Here is a 22078-nt window from a genome sequence, read left to right as displayed (position 1 = left end):
CGCCTAAGGGTTGAAATGGATTCCAGACAGCCCAAAAAACTGAAAACATTTCGTTTGCCGGAAAATCTTGGCAAATGCAAATATGTGTGGTAGCTTGGGAAAAGAATAATAACTCGTAGCATAAGTAGCCAGCATTAGGAGTCGCCTGAAAGTATGTTACGTTATTTTTCAGCCGACTCTTAAGTCACAGTCGCGTCCCTATGTACAATGGGATACATGAATTTATCAAGTTTTATGCAATTTATGATTTTTTTATTGAAACAATTTTTTGTTGAGCATATTTTAAATGTTTAAATTTTTCTTCCAAGTGAATTTACAGGTTTATAAAGTCGTATGACATGCTTACAAAAACTTGTTCTTTTATGAATCGTTATTTTTGTTTAATTTTTAGAGTGTGTTAATTTTTAATTTTTTAAGCAGTACTCCCAATTTGTTGCAGAAGATTCAAAGATCTGTTTGTAATAAAAAAGCCCAGTGTAAAGTCTTTTTGAGTTTGTTTGGTAATATAAAGTGCCGGACAAAGTGGTAATTCACCCCATAGTGCGGAGCAGACTGAATACTCTCGTCTGGCCAGACGTCGTTCAGTTTTCTTTTGAACGACGAGGCGTTTGGACGTTTCGAAAACAACGCGGGTAATACTGCTACCGAAATCGAATATCGTGACTCGGAGTCACCCACGCCGAAGCTCCTTTAACTTCGTCGCCGGCAGCTGCCGCCAAAATATAAATATATATACAAATAAAAACGATTTTTGTTTTTATTTGAAGCAAAACGCGCGACGCGCGCCTTTCGGTGTGTTTTCCTTAGCCACTATATATATATATATATTATACATAATAGTGTTTCCTTTGGTTTCGACTTTTTATTTTCTTATTCGAAAAACTTATTTTCGTAGTTCTCGCTTTTAGAAATTGCTGCGCGTTTAGTTTGGCTCTGTCGCTATTATTCTTGTGCCAGGCAGTGTTGAATTTAAAATATTTTCCTTTAATTTGAAAATAAGAGAAACAGAAATACAAATGAAATCAAAAACGATTTCGAATTCTCTGGTGACAGTTGGCCAAGAACGAACAAGTGCTCGTGATGTCAGTGATTGGTGGAAGAGTGTGTGTGTTTTTGGCTAATGGAGAACGTATAAATAGCAAATAATGAACCCACTATAAACAGCAGCGGTCAATTGGTGATTAGCCGAATAATTAGCTTAAGAAATTGCCACAAAAACGGAAGCAATATTAACCGATTATTGTGGTTCAATTTGGACAACATAATACATTTTGGACAACATAATAAATATTCCTTATTGAATTGAATTTGGCCTTGGAAGTTTGTAAAGTGAATTTAAATTTACTGACAAATGCAAATGAGTCTTAAAATATTCTTAAGATGTTTTAAGGGTCTCAATAAAATTTTATTTATAAATTTTTTATGTTAAAAAAATGTTTAAAAATTACAATAAATTCAAATTTAAGATTTAGCCACAAAAAATAATGAATATGGTTAAAAGTCATTAAAATGGTATAAGAATTCCAAATATTAGTAGTGTATTCAGAACAGTACTATTCTTTAACTTTCGAATGCTTTCCTCGTATCCTTCTGAAGGTCCTTTGGCAAGTTCCGCTTTAAGCTTACTCACTAATCATTTCACACACATTTGCGCCTTTGAGCGTATTTATATACACATTAAAAACACACTGACACACAATCAAACCCACTCAAAAAATTGTGATGTCATCTGGTTTGTTGGCTTCTGCGGTCATCGGTGGCAGCCAAGAGGCAAAATTAAAAGCGAAAATGATGTGGCAGCCGAACTGGCGAGAGGCATCAAAACAGAAGAAGGAGGACGACTTCGGCACTGACACGGACTCGTTTCTCCTCGTTCACATGTTGCATTTGCTTCAATGGATAGGAGCAAACAGGCGCCCAGAAGTTCGGGGCTACGTCCTGAAAATGAAATCATCGAGCGGGAAACCGAGAGGAGAAAATCAATGAAATTGTAGGGACATAGTTTTGGGTTGACGTGCTGAAAAATGCAATTTCGTGGCGACTCTTTGACGCTCAGACAGCCTGGCGACACGGCCATGGCACATAAAAGGACAATTGCTTAATGCACTATGCAACCAAACCCCTCTCCGCTATCCCTTTTGTTCAGGAGAACAAACGGAACAAAGACAGCCCTTTGTTCATTACCCACAGTGTGCACTCGGGTAATTTAATCAGCCAAACGCGCTCAATTGTCGCCAGGATAGTAGGGATAGTAACCTTGGTAACTAAATGCCACACAAGCCACGAGCCCTGCGTGTGACCATTGCCTCCCACTAATGTCCAGGGAGGAGGGTCCGGGGCAGCCGGCAATTTGCTGTAATTTTTATTGACATTTTTATTTGCGCCCCATGAGGTCCGTCGGCCCAGCTAACTTCCACTTACCACGTTACTTCGTTACCATGTTACCATGTTGCAACTGTTGCGTTTCCATTTCCGTAGCTCGCAGTGCACTTTTTCGATTCTGTCTAGTTATGAGTCTTATGGGTGGCAGACGAGCCCCTTTGAGAGTTCTTTTATGGGATGACCTAATAGTTGCAAAATAGGTTTATGGGTTCAGCGACAAATTTAATGAAAGGCTGGGTTTCCCGTAAATGGTAAATGGGAATAGAGATGAAAATGAAATTATAAGTCAAGAAATAATGAAGTAATAGACCATTTGTGAGTATTATTTTCTATGAACGGAAATATTTAGTGTCTAGAAATGACAGAAAATATTTGGTCTTTTACCTAAATATTTAAGTGGCTGGTAACAAAAAATAAGTCTGAAATATGAGCCGACCTTTGGGATTTCTTATAACTTTTACTTATAAAGGGACGTTCCTGTATATCCCCCTTTGACCCAGAAATTTCTCGATCTATCAATAAATTAAGCAATTTATCGTTACTCCAAGAAACCATAACGAAGCAAAAGAATGAAATAACAATGTTGTGCTTAGCTTCCGTGTAGGATTTCTGAAAAATGCCGATGGGGTGGCATCAAATGCCGGTACACAACAATATACCGTTAGCCACCCCTTTTTGACTGTGGAATACCCGAAGGAAATGGGAATTAAAACACGCCAGGCGTTGCCATCAATCAAGCCAAAAGTGAAATCCAGGCAAAAGAAGACCAAGAAGCGTTATGAAACCACCCCGAAAATAGGTGGAATGTCTGGGGAACCACCCCTAGGAAGCAATAGACAACCACCCCGAATCTAAGAAAGTGCGTAAATTTCAAGATATCCACCTTGGGAGTGTGCTTCTGCCTCAGAATGTTTTGCGACATACACACAGATGAAACACGGCTCAGACCCAGAAGAGAAAAATAAATACAAAATACACCCGCAACGTCTGTTGCTTGAACTTGAATTTAGCAGAAAGCAAGGCAAGGCAGTCGACGGGGTTCTGAGCCGATATCTGCAGACGCAAAAACCCGACAAACAACTTTAGTGCTTAAAACCGGCAGACAAGACATTCTAATGGCAAACAATGGAGCTAAACCCACACACCCGCAAAAATAAAGGCACATCAATAGGGACACATAAAAGAACATATATATAGGTATACCTACATTCGTATGGGTATAATTTGAAACACAAAACCCGAAACAAGCTTTAGATATGAAGCATTCGAGTGTGTCCGCCGCTTATGACATCATTCGGCCTCATCGGCGATAACCTCATCATGATCCCTCCCGATCTCGATCTCTGCCGGTCTGTCGGTCTGTCGGTTTATTTGCTCCACTAAATTGCCATAGTATTGGAATTATGTTAGCTAAACTCAAATTTATTATGCTGATTTTTCCACAATTTCAAATTACATACATATGAATATATATAAAGGCTGTGGGCTATATTCTCGACACATTTTGATCTCATCTGTTGGCACATCTGTTGAGGATATTTTCAATGTGCTGTGTATTTTTTTATACAAACGACAAGCCATGTGGGCAAATAAACAGAGCCATAGTGCCCCAAAATAATCATCAAAACATAAATAAATCCTATGGTACACAAGGGATAAAGGGAAAAGGGCAGGAAGGAAGTATACAAATGTCTGGAGACTTATTTTGGGTTAAGATTTATTTTAAATAAAAAATTAAGTTTTACGATTCCAACATTGTTATCAGAAAATATATTTTAATATTCAGGAAATGTTTAAAATATTTTATTTTTCCCTCTGAGAGTTCCATTAGTGGTTGCTTTTAACTCTTACTAATCACTCCAATTATTCTTTAGGACTAAATAGATTTATTTATAATTTAAAGGCACTTTCGCCTGAGCGACCTTCAACTTTTCAGTCCCATTTAATCTGTATCTTTTTTTAGGGGTTCAACTATGTTGTAATACATTTGTGTTTAGGTGGTCTATAAATTCTTAAACAAATTTTCTATATGTGTGTCAAAGCTTTGGCAAGAATCCGATGACTCAGAGCCCACGATGCCTCCTTCAGGCTGTCTCCGTCGGTTTGCCGATACATACCTAGATATACAATATATACAAAAAATCACTTATATACCGAGAGCAAGCCACTTTCTGGCTATTTCAGCAACTGTCATGGACCCCCTAGCATTTACAGTAGCTGCTTGGTTTTTGTTTTTATTTATGACGCACGACTATTTTGGCGGACCCACGAAACTGGGCCAAACTTTTGTTGATTCTGCTCCGATTTCAGATTTCTGACTTTTGGCGACCAAGTGGGAAAGTTTGTTTGCTGTCGCTGGGATTGGCCTGTGTTAGCATTAAGTAAGGCAGTTAAATTGCAGAAAATTCAATGTCAGGCGCCCCCAAAGAGACGGCGGCGCCATTGTCAATCGGGGGAACTGCCCACGCCAAGCAAATAGGGATTTGCTCTGTCAGACCGACTTTTCGACTTTTGGCTTCGAAGCAGACACGAAGGAAATGTTGTGAACTACTCGAGAACATGCTCAAGTTAATGCTGCATTCGAGGAAACGTTTTCCTGTTTACAAGTATCTGCCGCTTGAATGACAAGCCAACGTCAAAGCCAAGTTGTAGCTACAAATGTATCTATGTATCGCCTTTTGTGGGATGTTTACGGGCTCGCTCTTGGGGGCCGGTTTCAAGAATTGCATTTGTCGCACGCAGATCCAGAGGTTTTCTTCTTTTTTTGCGGCCAGCCAGCAAGCGCGCCAGCGAATTGGAAATCAAGTTTCGAGTTTTGAGGAAACGACTGCAATGCGTGACTTGACTTCAATCGCATCTTTTCAGGTCGTGTCAGCGCCATTTGGCTCCCTTGACTTTGGCTCCAAGTTTGGAAGAGTCGCAGGTTATCGTCGCACTTTTATGGTGGCAGCCCACAGCGCCTGCGCAACTCGAAGACTCTGATGTCTCAATTGGCGGCATCGCCTGTCTAATTCTGTTTTCGGATAACAGCAATTACTGTGCTGGCTAATTAATTGAGAGCCAAACTCATCAAAATTACTATTCAATTGAAGCCAGACACATTCAGTGTGGCAATAAGCTTGCAAAACGTTTATAAAGTGGCCCATAAGCATGTTAGTTGAAAGACTTATGAGTGATTTTATTAAATTTTAAATTAGATAGCATTTATTTGAAACAAAATGTAGTTATTTTTTGTAGGTGTATTTATTTCGCAGAAACTGTAAACAAAAAACTTTAATTATAAACATTTTTTACGGCTGGCCTGAAAAAAATATTTGTACGATGCGGTAGCGCATTTTCTACAATATGCATTGAAAAACTCGAGGTCGTATGCAAATTTCAGAAATCCACTGAGTCAACATGCTCCCTCCTCCGAATGATATCATAATTGTGACATAGTAACGGTATTGCTGTGCAAAAATCGATTCAGGAATAAATGAAAGTCCTTGAATCAAAATAAATTAAATCTTGTGAAGCTAGAATTAATCTTAGTTAGGGGAATGATTTCATAATTATGATGTCATAGTGTTGTAACTAAAGAAAACTGATTTAAAGAATATTGTCTAGTATACAAATAAAACAACCTAAGTCCACCTTTGAAGATGATTGTCCACTTTTCTACTGAGCGCTAAAAAGTTGTTTAAATTTAGAATCGACCGAAAAATATTGCGTCAAATCAGGCAGATGATGTCATGTGGAGGCACTGCTCCACATTCTCTAGACTCTAGATTCTAGAGAAACGTGAACGCGAGATCGTCGCTGAATTTCAGGGGTCATGACATCAACAAATTGAAGCTGAAATAAGTTTTGGACAGTTTAATGGCGCTTGCTTCACCGCTGACGGCAAAGAAAATCAACGGGAATTGAGCGAAAATAAAATATTTTTGCAATTAGCCCACCCGCCGTTGACCATTTTGGCAGACAGCTGACACAGCCGTCAGCAAGACAAAAATGTTGTAAACAAAAGTGCATTTGGGAGGCAACAAGTTGCCGGCCGGGCAATTTGAATTCAAGTGCTGTCTAGCCTCCACCTTTCACCGCGAAAGCCCAAACAGAAAACCGAATTTGAATGCCTACGTTGGGACTACCTGAAATTGTACATATGCTGTACGATGTTCCCGAATTTTCAACAGATTTTCCCTTTAATGTGCGGCCTAAAAATAACAATTAAATAGAGTCTATTGGGAGGAGATACACTTCGCTTTGTTGTTTCAAAAAAAAAAAATTAATGACTTGGTTGGAGGATATGGAACTCCATCGGTAGGGAAACTCATTATTATGGAACACCCTGAAAGATATTTGATATCATTTAATAGAGAGTTCAATTTAAATAAAACACATTTCCATTCAAATTGTTTAGAATTTCGCCATTAAATTGAGGTCTGCCGTCCAAATCGCATTATGCGGTCCATATTGAAACTAAAATTTCAATTCAAATATAAACAACAATAAATTCAAGCCCGCCGAAATATTTATGAATTTGTTTTCAGGCCGGCGGCAAAGACAGATTTTCTATTTTTGTGTCCAGCACTAATTGAGAGAATTTTCGCCATAAACTATGTAGAAATATTTCTCGACTGGATTTGTTCATCTACATAACTTAACCTCCGCTCCCAGCCGAAATTCGGAACTAGACAAGCGCCCCTCGCCCGCGGGGGAATAGTGACTTGCGTGCTGATGGTCCATAAATTGCTCAATCATGGACTCGCTTGGCTTTACATTTGCACATAAATTCTTGTTGGTTTGTCGGAAATTTTACGTATTTTCCGATTTGGGGAAACATGAAGAGCATGGGGCTTGGAACACGGAGCACGGAGCACGGAGGGCTGGGTCAACTAGCCCTCCTAGCCCACCCATATTCCCATGCACTTGCCTTCCGTGTGTGTGTGTGTGGGGGAATGTGTTTTGACCCAATTTCTTCAGCTTAATTAATTAGTCGGCAGCACAAGCCATCATATGAGGTGATCCGGGGCCGGGGGTAGCGTGTGCCACCCCGATTGGGGCGTGTCTGAGGTCCTCAAGGGAGCCGTGTAATGCTGTTGTTAGTGTGAATGCGTTTTTGAGTGCATCTGGAAGATACTAAGTAGCTTGTAATTCGCTTGAAGACAAGTGGGTGGCTTGCCTATAAATAGGTGTGTTTATAAATGGTTGCCTTTGGATGCATCATCAGGGAATAGCTTTTGTTTTGTACAGGGCCTACGCTTTAAATAAGATCATTCATAATCTTTAACACTTTCCATTAATTTCTTTACTTTACTTTTATATAAAAGCAATAATTATGGGGCTTCTTATCCTAAAAACTGAATAAATATATTTAGGAGAAAGGATCAGGACTGGGGGAGAATCGTACCGGGTATTATAAACTTTTCAAGTTAATGCTTGACTGTTGTGGCTGCATTCCTCAAAACTTGTCACTTTACACGATTCTGAGTCAGGAAAATGTCTGTATGGCTGATTTCCATAATGCACCGGCAGTGGGGACTGGCAATGCAAATCTCCCATTCGGAGAGACCTCACACGAAAACAATAAATTATTGCTCAATGCGAGTATCATTAACACAGCCCTAGCGGAAATGGGCCTTATAAACTACCGCCCAAGGCTCGGCTCAAAGGTGTGCGTTGTCGCCTCACCTTAAAAATCTGGGGAAAAATAGACTTTGTGGCACAGTCATCAATAACTCAGTTACCCCATTGATTAACGTTACGGTACTTTACTCGTTCGTTCAACTTTAGCCGTATACCTTCTTCTTTATGTTAATAAGTGGGTGCAATGTGTAGGTCGTTCCAATGCAACCCATGGGAGGAGAAACAAAAAAGCGAAAAATAAAGCAGAACCGCGTTACGTGCCTACATTTGTAAACAGCGAAGAGAAGCCCAATTAAACGTACAAATTTATGATAAAATCGAAGAAAAATGCCAAACAATAATGAGGAAAACGTACAGACTATAATTATGTATGAGTCAAGCTTGATTTGCTTATGGGTGGATTGCACCTGGCCTTATCCGCTGATTTATTCCCCGCCGATTCGACAGCCAAATGTCAAAGGGCAAGTGCCACAAAATGTCTAAAATTTCCATTCGATTTAGAATTTTGATTTTACATTTTGTTATTCCTGATACGCTCGCGCGAATCTGAATTATTTTTGGGGGCTGGGGGATATGGTAATGTTGCGTTTACCGACTTTACACGCGATTAAAAACAGCGCAGAAAACCTGGCAGACATCCAGAGTGGAAATAAACTATGTACTTTCCTGGCATTTCCCTCACTTTCATTGGACCTATTCGAGAGGCTAGAGTCTAGACCTTCGGATGACGTTGCACTTGCCGGGGCGGGCGGCCCACGTTGACTCTCGCCGCCCATGTTCGGAGCCAAATTGCTGACACAGTTCGAACTGGCGCGCAATTTATGCATTTTAAATGTTAATTAAAGCCGCTCACCGCCGCTTAAACTGGCACAGGGTGGCCAGATCGCGGCGTTCATTCAGAAATTTAACTGAATTCAAGGGGCCTTTGTTGCGGCTTTCCTATTGAATGCATTTGTTGCTGCTGTCGTCGTGTTACGCATAATTAAGCGGCGGCCTGTCATGCGCCACACAGTCTGGGCTCAAGCCCCCAAAAAGTATCTGAGGCAAGACTACAACAAAAGTCCCATTGACCCATTATGGGGATAAGGGGTCCGATGCACAAGCGCAACTTCGTGGCTGAACATAGCTGTGGAAAGAAGTGCACCTAAAATAATGATTTTTATACAAAAGTATTTGCGAACATATAATACAAATTACAAATAAATGTGATGAAACAAAAACATCTTAGAGATACACCTTTTTATTTGTATTTATTTTAAAACATCAGTCGAAAAAATGAATGTTTTCCTGTGCTGCCACTCAGGTGGCTTGCTTGGTGGCTACCAAGAAAGGTGTGAAAAAATCTTTGGCAACCGGTCTGACGGATCTTGTGCAAACAATGCGAATAAACAAGTAACTGCAAAGCAAACCGAATCAGCGCCAGCAAACAGAATTTGCATTGGGCATGCGCAAATATATTACCTCATTGTTTCTTGGTTGTCGTCTCTGGCTTTGGCCTTATCACTAATTGACATTTACAACGTGATTTACCGTGCAACTGATAAAAAAATACGGGGGCATTAATAGACACAGGGGGTCACAGCGCAAACAACTCACGCTGTTCACGGGGCGATTGTCGTTTTTTGTAATTAAATTTCTATTTTCGGACGGCCCAACTTTACGCACACATTCGTACATAATTACCGCCTCCATCAGCACGGCAAGTTACCCTAAAAACAGGGTTCTCACAGCTGGCTTGTACTATTTTTTGTATTTTGTTTTCGAAGCAGCAACAAAAGGCAGATCCACTGCCACCCAAGCGGAAAAGTTGCAACCAGGCGGGTGGCGAAAAAGAAAACTCAAACACGGGTACATTTGCGCAGGCGGCAAAGAAGTCGATGAGGAAACCAGATTTTCGAATCTAAGCTTAGGTTTTGCTGAGTATTGTTTATATGAACTTAAAATTGACCTTTAATCTTGCTTGGTAAAGAAACAAATAGATAATGGACAGAAAATTCTTGAAATTCAAAAAATGTATGGTCAAGTTTAGAAAATTCTTAAAAAACACTTATTAATTTATAAGCGTAATTATACAAATTTTCAAACATTTGGTTTCTTTAAAAATATTGAATATTTTTATTTTAGCAATGTTATTATTTTTTGATTATTTCGATTGGTTTTTGGTGTCATTTTATGTGTTTTGCTTAGAATTAGGAACTAACTATAAAAAAAACAACATAATTATTCATCATTCATAAGGCGCAATATAATTTTTTTTGATTTTTATGTGTCTACAATTTTTAATATTTTTTAATTCATAAAATGGTTATTACTTAGAGATAGAAAAGAATATATTTACGAATATTAAAAACATTTTTTTGATTGCGAATAATAAAAATGGTTTAATGTCAAAAAATTCTTCAAAAATTAAAAGGAGGGAAACTTAAGAATTCTTCCCATGTGTGGGAAGCAAGGGCTAATAGATCAAACCCATTTCGAAGCGAAAAAGGTAGTTGAAAGATACGCGTAGAAGTTTCTATAATTTTGTCGCCTGTATAGCATGTAGCATGTACTCGTACGTTCGGGGCTAAGATGGTTAATTGCCAAATGCCAGTGGCTCCCATGGGTATGTTTGCCTGGTGCTAGTTCCGTTGGACGGCTCCGATGGTTCCTCTGCCACTTCCTCCTCCGATCTCGATGCGAAGCTCACGCAATGGAAAACTAAAGCCATTGGCTTGCTTTCTGTGGCTCTAGCGCCGGCCAAAAGTTTACCTTAGGTCATAAATAAGCACACTGTGTCATACATAGTGCCCATGTGGGGCAATCACTGGCAGTCCAGGTTGGGTGTGTGGGGATCCACATCGGGCTTAGTTTTTCCTCTTTTATTTTTTGGATATTGTTTTTTTTTTGGGTGTGTGCGTGCTAGGCGTTTTGTCATTAGGTTGAAACTGAAGCTTTACTTTGTTGTTTTTTGGCTGCTGGTCGTTGGCTGGTTACTAATTTGAATTTTTGGTCTCAAACCAACAGCGACTTTTTATAGTTGCTCTCGTATTTATTTGTTGCTCTGCTGGCTTACGTCATGCGTTGCTGGCTGCCTGGCTTTTGTTTGCCCGGTTGACCTTTTTTCGTACCTACGACTAAATTCAATGCTGATGCTGAGATAAGTCGGCAGCACTAAAGTTTACTATATTTTGTTTTACTATTGTTGCTGTATCAGCCATCAGTTGTGGTGATCATCTGATAACAGATTTATGGACATTAGGAAATCAAATTTGTATGAAAGACAAATGGGTGGAAGAACAGGCCTTCTACAAGTATATTATTTTATAAAATGTTTGGAAGCGAATTAAAAAGCGTACTTTGAAATTGATGGCCAGTCTTATCAAGCCAATGACTAATCATTGTATTTTAAATTTAATCTCTTGAATACACTCTATTTCAAGAGATGCCTTTGGGTCAGATGTTTTATTTTATAGATTACTCCCTAATCATTTTGAAAATGATTCATTGAGCTGCCCAAGAGTTGTGTTTACTTATGGACTGCTTGTGTTTACTTGGCTTGACCTTTGGCAAGGCCGTCTGGGATTATTGATTGGCCCAAAGGCAGTGGCAACACTAAAAGCTTAACACTTTATATATTTTGTATTGTTAATCTTATGGAAATGGGACCTTGGTTCAGCCCTGCTGTATAGGGCGCGTGGGAGGAAGAGATTTGTTCAATTATCTGGTGACTTTTCTGAAGTTCTGCAGATGGCTGATGGATGCCCATCTGCCTGGCCTCGGTGGTATTGGGTTGGGCAGCTGCTAGGGGGCGTAGCTCGTAGATCGCACGCAGAGTCAGTCAAATGTTTCGCTTTCTGCTCGGGGTGATGTAATTTGCCTAGCTGACAAGCCAAACAACCGGTTTAGCTGCGGTCGAAGGCAACAAACTACTTAAATCTTGTTTCTTGTCTGGGTTCTCTGAGCTGAGCAGCTGGAAAATGCCGCAACCGAGTTAAATATGATCACAGTCTGGCTGGCACTTTCCTTTTCCTTTCCGAGTTTCATTGTCAACGCCGAGAAGAGCACACTTCAAGTATCATCTTGCGAATTGCATTTCAGACAAAGCAGAAAGGGGACTGAATGCATTTTAGTTATTTTCAAGCAATTTACTTGTCGACTGGGTTTAGTGACCTGTCTAGTGGTTGCATTAAGCCTGCATTATGTCTGAATTGCACCCTCAACCCATCTCAGCTCTCATCAGAATCGCCGGCAAATAGTTTTCTGATGATTAAAGCAACATAATTGTGTGTGTGAGTGCCATTGACAATTTCGTTGACAGTTAATTTAAATTTATGTCTAGGGCAGGCACAGTATGTATTTAACTATTGTTTGTTGTCTGCCATTGTGTTCAATTATTGTGTTATGTTAGTTTAATATTGTTGTTGCTCCTGTTCTGTGCCAGCTGCTGGGCAACGGTGCGTATGTGTGTTATGAATGTCGGCTGTGGCCTATTGCCTATTGACACTTGTTTATTTTTGACACCCCATTGTGTCACAAATATACACATATCTGTCTATATCTGTTACAGCCAGTCTTTCGAATCATGCCAGGCATATTTTGTTTGCCTACCGATTACCATTGACGAGTGACATAAATGGATTGATTGGTTTTTGATATCCCCACAAATTGGACACAGTAGCTTCATATGCAGCATATATAGGGTGCACAAATAGTTTTAAGAGCCTCTAATAACTACTGCTGTTACTGCAGCACCCCACTGATCTAAGCCTGCCCAGTTGCTGTGGTTGACAGCCTGCTGTGGTTGGTCGGTGGTGCCTATGACTTTTGTGGTTGCATGAGACGCTCACGTTTCAATGTCTCCTCCAGTTGGAAATAGCTATTTTATCGAGTTTCTATCTTTCCAGAACCCATCGAGTCTATCATGAGCATCTGATTCCCAACGAACGCAGTGGAATTCGACGAAGAAGAACGAACCCATCCCCGAGGTGGCTTAATTAGAGAGATTAAACTAGATAGTTTGTAGCATTCAGCAGCCAAGAAAATGGGTTTCATTGCCGAACGCAAGCCGCGAGTCAACAAGACGTTGATTTCGCTCAAGTTTGTGGTATTTTTCGTGATTAGCGGTGAGTAAAGAAGATGTCTTCAAAGCCATGACATTTAAAAAAAAAAAGGTTTATTTGACTAGGCACATAATACTATGATGTGTTCGTTTTAATTTTAAAATATATATTAACTATTGCCTTAACTGATATTAGCCAATAAATCATAGATCCGTCCTAAGTTTTGTTTTCATTTATTTAAAAAGATCGTTTCTTTTTCAAAACATTCTGTGAAAAATTTGGGTCAAAGAAATAATTTAAAGTAATAATAAAATGTGAAATTAGAAAATAAAGATGTTTATTTTGTTTCTTTGTATATTAATTATGAAATAATTATTTACAATAAAGCACGAAACTAAACCGTGTTTCTACAATTTCAGGTCTCACAGCTTTGCATGTCCTGCATGCCACAAAGCCCCTGCTCCTGGGTCTGACCTTCTCCGAGTATCGCACCATCACCATCCTAGCGCCTTTTGTGTCGATTCTGGGTCCTTTGATTGCTGGTCCTTGGGCGGATCGCCTGGCTGCCAGGAATCCCAACACCTTTGGCCGCACTCTGCGAGTGCTGACAGCTGTTTTCCTGCTGATTTCCGCCCTGATCTACGCTTTCCTGTTTGCGGTACCGGATGTTAGCCGAGCGCCCGCCCACGAGCCGCTGGTCAGTTTTGGATGCGATGCCAGAGGCGGCTTCCTGTTCCAGGAGCGGTGTGGCGCCAATGCCAGCTGTAGTCGGTGGGAGCAGAAGGAGGGCCGCATCAACCTGACCCGATGCACCTACAGTTGCCAGAATCCTAAGCTCTACGAGCCCTTGTATGTGGCCTGGTTGGCTGAGGTTCCCACTCTGGCTCCCTCGACGGAGCAAAGCTCGGAGTTCGATTATGATGACGAGGCCACCAGTGCGGTTACCGAAAGCCTGCGCACCCGAAGATCTGTAGATGCCTCTGATCCAGCGGATAGTGCAGGTGTGGAGGCTATAAGTGCCGAAACCACCGCCCACCGAGCGACCCGGCAGGTGAAGACCGCACCGAAGAAGGTCTATGTCCAGCCGCCCCATGTCTGTCTGACGGAGAAGAATGAGCAGGGCCAGGACATCGTCAAACACTGCCACGCCTACACCGAGGAGAAAACCAGTGTCGTCATGGATGCTGTAATGGGAGCGGCAATAAGCTCCGAAGACCTGAACGATGACTACGATGGCTGGTGCCAGTATCCTTTGGGTGAGTTAGGGAGCTAGGTTTATAAATCTGACAGTTTACCTTTACTAGCAATGATTTCTTTTCATTCTAGCCGGTTTCCAGTGCAACATTCCCGAAGATCAGGCTCAGTATATGAAGGCTCTGAAAAATGGAACCAGCTGCAAGCCTATGATCGAGTGCCAGGTAGTGAACCCCTACCATGACAAGAGCGTGCTCTCCGACAGCGAGTGTGTCAATGTGAGTAGTTCAGGAAAATATAATTTCAAGCAATTAACTCTAATTGAGTTTCTCCTCCAATCCCCAGACCATTGGCAGTGTGGAGGACACTCTGGTGAGCTACACAATCATCCGGCTGCTGGGCGACATCTTCCCCATGGCTGCTCTGACCCTTTTGAACACCGCCATTGTGATTGCCGTGCGAGAAACGTCCGAGGGAAGGGGCGAGGTCTGCCGGCAGTATGTGTGGGGTGCCATTGGCTACGTGGTGCTCTTCTCGCCACTGGATCTGTTCTTCTTCCAGAATGAGCCCAATCAAGATGCCGCAACGGTTGCCCTAATCATATTCATTGTTTGCTTCGTTCTGGGCGCTGTGGTACTTCTGTGTGCCACACAGATGCCTCTGAGCCCGCCGGAGTGGTGGTGGCACACAAAGACCGGAATGCTGGTGGTGCCCATGTCCGCCATCCGTCGCTACAGTCCTGAGATTGTGGTTCTGACCCTGGTGTCCATCTTGTTCGGCACCTTCTGGAGCAGCATTCACAGCTTCCTTCGCTGGACCTTCACCGATGCGAATGCCGTTTGCTACTCGGGTCTCATCCTCATCCTGGTGCTCTTCTTCAACGTGGACAAGTTCATCGAGTACTGCGGTCACTCCAACATCTTCATCGGCGGCCTGGCCATTTTTGTGATTCGCTTCACCGCTTTGACCGATGTCCAGTGCCAGTGGCTGACCATCGTCATGGAGACCATCGAGCCGGCTGTAATTGGTCTGATTTGGATCACGATCATCCTATACATGCGCCATGCCATGCCCCGCAAGCTGACGGCCACTGGTCAGGCCCTCGCTGTCTTGGCCTTCTTCGGATTAGGTTAGTGCATTCGAAGTAACTGAAACAAGTCGAGACAATTATTAATTCCTTTTTCTTGGTCCCACCAGGCAAAGGCTTTGGAGCTCTGATTGGACTGGCTCGGGATGAGAAGAACCCCCACCTGGAGGCCTGGCAGTGCACCTACCAATGGCTGGCCATTGTGGCGTGCGTCGTGGCCCTGGTCTACTTCGGGATCTACAACCTGATACTGGCTCCCCGCTGTACCGCCAAGCCGCAGCACTCGGAGGAGCTCATCTCCGGTTCGGCATCCCAGAACTTTGGCAATACCGGAACCGGAAACGGAACGGGCAACGGCAACGGGGCCGGAAATGGAGCCGGAGCGTCGCTCAATGGCAACGGAAACGGCAGCTACTCGCCCCTTAGGGTTTACCACAACGAGAGGGGGAAGAAGGGCCAGTTTAGGTACTAAGAGATCAATGAACAATTGAAATTACTCCGTCTGTCGCGATGCGAGTGCGAATGATATTCTTAGGTTTTAAATGTGTACACCACGCCTACTCCACCTCCCCACGGCATGGCCCGCGCCGGCCCCCAGCCCTTCGCCCGCCTGAGGGCACCACTGCTAATAGTTTGTAATGCATATTTTTGCTAAGTGTATACACCAGAAAAAAAATTCAACAAAAAAACAAAACAAAAGAAAGGATAAAAAAAATACTTTTTTATAAATCGCATGTAGAACTTATTTAATTTGTTATTTAATGCCAACTAAGCGAGTTCATAATTTTAATTAAAAACATAATGGGGAAGTTGGCAGGCAAAAAATGAACCATCAACTGCCCGCTTTTAATGGCAATACAATAGCAACAACTACAGCCACAACATCAGTTAATGCAAAAACAATTTCCCCAGATATCACGTCGTTCTCTTTACCAAGTTACAAAAATGAAGGCATACATTTTTAATGAAACATTTGCGTGATTTTACTAAGCATAATACATGATGCACTACGAGCATATAAATGTAACAATAAAACAGAAAATGTAATTATACAAAAATATAATTAATGGTAATTAAATGTTTTCAAATTAAGCGTAATAACTGCTGCAGAGTTTTTTTTGGTTTGGGCCTTCGTTTCGGGCTAAATCCAGGAAGTGGCAGTGTCATGCGGAAAATTTAATGATGGCAAACGAGGAAGTACTTTGGAAAATGATTCCTCTTTTAAATATTCTTCATATATTTTTTCAAGGCGGCTTATAGTTAGGCAAAGCGCCATCTACACTTGGCTTTTGGAACTTAAAGAGCTATTTCTTCTCAGACAACGACCTTGGTAATGGAACTTGGCTGCTTTGTAAGCTCTCCCATGGCTGGAGCTTTTCTTCGAAAGCTGCTCCACTTATATCCTTCGTCGCCTTTCTTAATTATTTGTATTTTCCCGCAAAGATTTGCAATTTATGAGTCCAATGAATTGCATTTACTCAGTCAATGACGTAGCGTAAATATTTAGCCAGCACTTGGCCGGCCAATATATGAGTCCTTGTGTGGCAAGACGGAGACAAGAGCCGCAGGACGCCGGCCACTTGACCCCGAAGGATATTCGCTGGGTGGCTGCTGGCTGCTAATAGCCGAAACTCAAGAGCAGAAGGGCAGCCAGCCAGCCAGTCAGACAGTTCCAAGGAATGAAGGCAACGACAGTGTCCACTCAGGCAAGCGTTAACTAAAAGTAAATAAATGTACACACAAGTAAACGAGTACACTGAGGAAAAATATGTGTATTTAACTATTAAAAAGTAATTGGTAACTTGTATTTACAAAATATACAATAAATATAACTAAATAGAACATATTTTTAACGATAAAATAGTTAATTAAAATTATAAATTTTAACCAAATAATTAAATACGTATGTATCTATTCTTGAGTTATTCTCAGTGCAGACTCCCCAGAGGCTATTTACTTTTGTGTACATATTTAGTTGCATAAAAGGAGTAATAAGTGCGGATTTTATGATGCGACGCGACACACTACCGCACACACGCTGGCTCGATTGCCTCCCTCTTGAGCTCTCGACGTGCGTCTGCCCTTTGACATTAGCCGCACACCCACACCCTCCAGCCACACCCGCTCACACACACACAAACACACATGTAAGCACTCTCTGCATGTGCGAGTGTCAAAGTGACAATAAGCCACTTAAGGCAGCGCGCACTTCATTAGTTTTCTTTATTGATATTTTCACAGCAAGCCAAACAGTTATGAGTCGTAGTTGTAGTGCGACGGACGAACCGATATAAGCGTTCGACTTGTTCAGAGTCTGATTTTGATGATTCCATAAAAATATCGCACTACTTTTGGCTTTAATTTAATGCCCTCTGCTCCGGGGCTGGCGGAGTTCAACGATCTGCCAGAACGGCAAACGGATTTCTCCCCAAAGTGGGAAATAATGGATTTCCCACGAATTAATCGGGCCCATAAACCAGAGTGGCTCAATGATATTTTTAAAAGGTTATAAATGGATTAGTTGGGAAGAAAGTTCAACTGCTAGCTGAACTTTGGCCATGCAAATTGTACCAGAGTGACATTTAAATATTTGCACTGCATGTGCCACGGGGCGTATGTGTGATAAACTTGGGCGGCTGCGCTTAAGGGTTTCGGAAGCTCTTCGAATTTAAGGTTGGCCATGTGTGTGGTGCAAAGGGGCTTTTGGCCTGAGCTGGGGTTCTTCTTTCGGTCTGCCAGGCAGCACAAAATCTTGGCAATTAGGCACTGACAGCGAAACAAAAGCCCCGACCGAGGGTTCTGGATCTGGCTCTCGCTTCTCCGCTCGGCAGGGAAAGACAAAATTATTGTCACTTGGCACCTCGCAAAGACAACAACTCCAAAGGAGAGGAGCCTGTGGAAGGGGCTTTGGTAGGGAGCCTTCCTAGCGCTTTGCTCTATGAAAAATTGCTGTCATTTGCACAGCATAAAAATAGGAATATGCCGGGTGAGCCACGGATAGAACGGGATGCACTCCCCCGACTCCGACTCCGACTCCGACTCCACCCACTCTACCCCGCCCGGACTGCTAACCATAAGTTAACGGAAATCCACACAACCACATGGCCATTTCCACATCCACATTTCCACATGCTGGCGACAGGGTGCCATGGAAGGGGGCGGGAGTGGGCGGGACTGCAAAGCACTTGTGAAAAATAACTTTGCACATCGTTGGATTCGGTGTGCAGCTTCCCTCCTTTCTATTCCTTTTACTTTTAATTTTGTTTGTAAAGAAAACTCATTTTCATCATTTTGAAGTTGCAACTGCGCTTGTCTTTTGTGCAAAAAAGCAATGTCGAAAAAAGGCGCTTCATGTAATTATTTTGATCATTTGCATCAGCGTCTACCCGCAAAGCAGACTCTGAAAGGGACACCGACTTTGTTGTGGCTCCTCTTCTTAAAGGCTTTGACAGTCCCCACCAGAAATTTATTGTGGAAGTGGGAAGTACTAACTTTTGCCCAAAGAACCATTTAATATCTCTGGGGGTACTGGGGCGGTCTTCAATTTATTTCAGAAAATTCTATCTATTATGCCATACAAAAAAATAACAGTTGTATTTTTGAAAATATTTTAAAATCATGGGATCGTATACCAATTAAGAATATATTTTCCACTTTTTTTTGGAGTATAGCTAAAACAATACATGTATTTTTTTCCAGCGTCATCACCATCATCATGGGTGTGGCAATTTATGAGCTCGTCAGCCCCTTTTGCAGCTGCAGGTTGCACGTGTGAAAATTGTTTTGCCCGAGTTGGTTTTGGCTCGCCATGGAAACGCAGCCCAAATCCAACTGCCACTCCGGTCGCCACTCCCAATGGCACTGCCACCGCTTAGCCCCCCGAACGGCCTTTTTGTCTGCCTCGACATTTATTACAGTCGCATATTGTGTCATAATTCCAGCGTACAAATCTGCACGAATGCACAATTTAATTTTTATGAAATTCCTTGCTCTCCTGGCTTCATGCATAAACATCCGCGCTGATTTGCGATGTTTACCGGCGGATGGCGGTCCAGCCTCGTGGCAGGACCCGCCACATGATGCGTATCCCACAGACTCAAGCTTGAACGATGAAAACCTGCCGATTTTATGAAAAATTCGTTGCTATTTTTGCTTTCGGTATCCATTTCAATGCTAATTTGTTATATTGTGGAATTTTTTGTTTGCTTGGCAGGCGTAAATAAATGAATTTTATTGCATACATTTGCGGGCAACGCCAAGGGCCATACATATACACAATACATATATATTTTTTTGACTTGGCGTCCGCTTTGTTGCTGAGCAATTTATTCATTCCAAAAGTTGGCTCTCCGAGGCGTAACGAGGTGAAAGTGAGTCGTCGTCGTCGGCCTTATATAATTGAAATATTGCCGGAGGTGTCGCCTCACTGAATGGGAAATATACACTTTTCGAGTGCGGAGCAATAACTGAATCCATCCTCAGCCAAGGCAATCAGTTTGACTGAGTGCCTCTTGGAAATATTGTTCAACTCTGAAATGGATGTGATTATCACACATGCTGCTCATATCAAAGTTATGCAAATTCCAGCCACCCCTCCTCTAGATCCTCCCTCCCCTTTTGCTCGGCCTTCCCTAGTTCAGAAAGTTCTTTGAAATAAATTGGATTATGCTCGTGGTCCTGCTGTTGGTTGGTTGGCGCACTACTATATATTCTGGCTATCATTTACTTGGGTCGAGGGCTTTTCATTAGAAGCCACCCCTCGCCACGGCCACTGACAGGCGCCTGCGAAAAGCCGGATGCCCTTTGTTTTTAGGCGCAAAACTTTGCTAATTACTGTGAAAATTTTCGCAGCGTGCGACTTTTATGTTTCTTCACGGGGATTCCACACGGAGGTAGCAGGCAGGAGGAGTGGGGAGATGCCCCAGGTCGCCCCAGGCCATTAAATGTGTGCGAGTTCAATTCAAGGTGTTGACTTTTTAATTGTATGTGAAGTGAGCTGACAGGGGTGGTGGGGGCGAGAAGGAGCCGGGGCCTTAATGCCATCCACCCTTCCAGCCCTTTGCAGTTAATGAGAAGGTCTTGTCCTTTGTCCTGGCCACATGCAATTAACGCTTTCGTAAATTACCAAATTCGTGTTGAGGATCGCCCTGACTGGTCCTTGATACGAAACATATTTTAAAGGCGAAGAACTTAATTTTTTAATTGGCCGTTCATGTGAGGGCTCCATTGTCTCTATTAGGCCGCTGTCTGCATAATTAAGCTTATAAAAATGAAACCCATCAAAATGAGAACAAAATATGAAATGCCTTAACTTCAGAAAATTGTTGTTGGCTTTTTTACCTGCTGTAAGCATGATTTTTAACATATATTTTATACCATGCATACAAAATTGTATTAACTTTTTTTTCGAATAATACAATACTCTTGAAAAATGTTAAATTATAACAAACATAGCAAGTAAGTCTACGTATATGAAACCACACAAATTTTTTGCAATTTGTTTGGTTTTTATTTAAATACCTCACAATTTTTCATGGTTTTAAATACAAATACTTAAATGTATGAAAATAAATTCCTTTTATTTTAGACAACCATGAGATGGAAACTAAAACATTTAAATATTTTGTTTATTTTTGTTATGAAAAATCTCGGCTGATTTAACAAAATTCACATATTTATTCCAGGTTCATGTTTTTTGTTAAATTCCTGCCGAGATTAAAATTGTATAAATTGTAGAAATTTAAAACATTTCTATTTAGCAGTGCCTGGTCAGCAGGCACACACGTACCACGGGGCTAAGGGGCTGTGGAGCGGAGGATGGCCCCGCCTCTTTATTAGCCGCCGACTTGAGCTTCCAAAGTTTTTCGCTTGCCAGCGCAGTTTTCATCATCAAAGGATAAGCGTCCCGATGGGGCCAGCCAGTGGGATAGGGAGTGGGGGCGTGGCTGGTACGTTGCTTGCATTCAAAAGCGCACAAATCGCATTTTCTTGAGAGAAAATGTTGCTTCATTTGTGCAACGCGCGGCGGTTTGTATAGAAAAATGTTTGAAAGGATTTCTCTTTCAGTTCCAGTTCCAGTTCAGTTCAGTTCGGTTCGGTTTGGTTTGGTTCGGTTATAGTTTGTTGGATCTGTGCCGTTCCGTTCGGTCGGTGTGCGTAGGTACAGCCCAGCCAAGTCGGATCCTGCAGGATACAGATCCAAGGGAGGGGCGGTAAATTGCATGTGCAAAATTAAATAAAAGCGCAAAGCCATAAATGCAATTTAGCAGCAACTGCAACTGCAACTGCAACAGTGGTTGCATTGATAAAATAGATATCAATTGATTTTTAGCTATTATTTAGATGGCACGCTGATTCAGCATAAGCCAAAAGGAGTCAAGAAGGATTCAATGCTTGGTTCAAGCAGAGCTCGACTCGCTTCAGCTCGATAAAATCGAAGAAGGAGCATATCCTGAATTAATGTCCACCTTTATAACTCATCCGAAAGCTGTGCGAAGCGGCTCTTACCCCGAAATTTATGGCCAGATATCCGGCGAAAACAATTAAATAAAATTACCTCAAGCAAAGAAGAAGTATTAAAAATCCATTTACATTGCATTGCCATTAGGCACAAATTGTAGGCGAGGCGGAATAAAAGTTAAGTAAGTTATTTTTATTTGTCATTTCGGCTGGGTGAATTTCGCTTAATTTTTATACGCCCGGCAAGCTGCGGCAATAAAAGATAGAAACTTATTTTATGGCGCTATTT

At 41.8% G+C, this 22078-nt stretch overlaps 1 protein-coding gene across 3 annotated transcripts; it reads left to right on the top strand.

Moving 5' to 3' along the window:
• Window positions 1–585: 585 nt before the first annotated feature.
• LOC6493760 lies at window positions 586–16431 on the top strand. 3 transcript variants are annotated; one of them, XM_014909047.3, is made up of 6 exons: window positions 586–792; window positions 12894–13112; window positions 13469–14305; window positions 14376–14521; window positions 14589–15372; window positions 15441–16431. In XM_014909047.3, exons 2-6 carry the CDS (start codon window positions 13031–13033, stop codon window positions 15800–15802), a joined length of 2211 nt encoding a protein of 736 aa, XP_014764533.1. In that variant the 5' UTR covers window positions 586–792; window positions 12894–13030; the 3' UTR covers window positions 15803–16431. The 3 variants fall into 3 exon arrangements, with proteins under 3 accessions (XP_014764533.1, XP_032309708.1, XP_001958384.1); XM_032453817.2 differs by having other exon boundaries at window positions 594–632; XM_001958348.4 differs by lacking the exon at window positions 586–792 and adding an exon at window positions 1031–1177.
• Window positions 16432–22078: the final 5647 nt, after the last annotated feature.

The sequence above is a fragment of the Drosophila ananassae genome, chromosome 2R (assembly GCF_017639315.1).
Source record: "Drosophila ananassae strain 14024-0371.13 chromosome 2R, ASM1763931v2, whole genome shotgun sequence".
Lineage (NCBI taxonomy): Eukaryota > Metazoa > Arthropoda > Insecta > Diptera > Drosophilidae > Drosophila > Drosophila ananassae.
This window is presented reverse-complemented; position numbering and strand designations above follow the sequence as displayed.

Bases quoted from the DNA above. Each gene is read 5' to 3' on its own strand.
- LOC6493760 (XM_014909047.3), top strand. From the start codon at position 13,031: ATGGGTTTCATTGCCGAACGCAAGCCGCGAGTCAACAAGACGTTGATT. The intron at 13,113-13,468 runs GTGAGTAAAGAA...CTACAATTTCAG, and splicing joins GGTATTTTTCGTGATTAGCG to GTCTCACAGCTTTGCATGTC. The intron at 14,522-14,588 runs GTGAGTAGTTCA...TCCAATCCCCAG, and splicing joins CCGACAGCGAGTGTGTCAAT to ACCATTGGCAGTGTGGAGGA.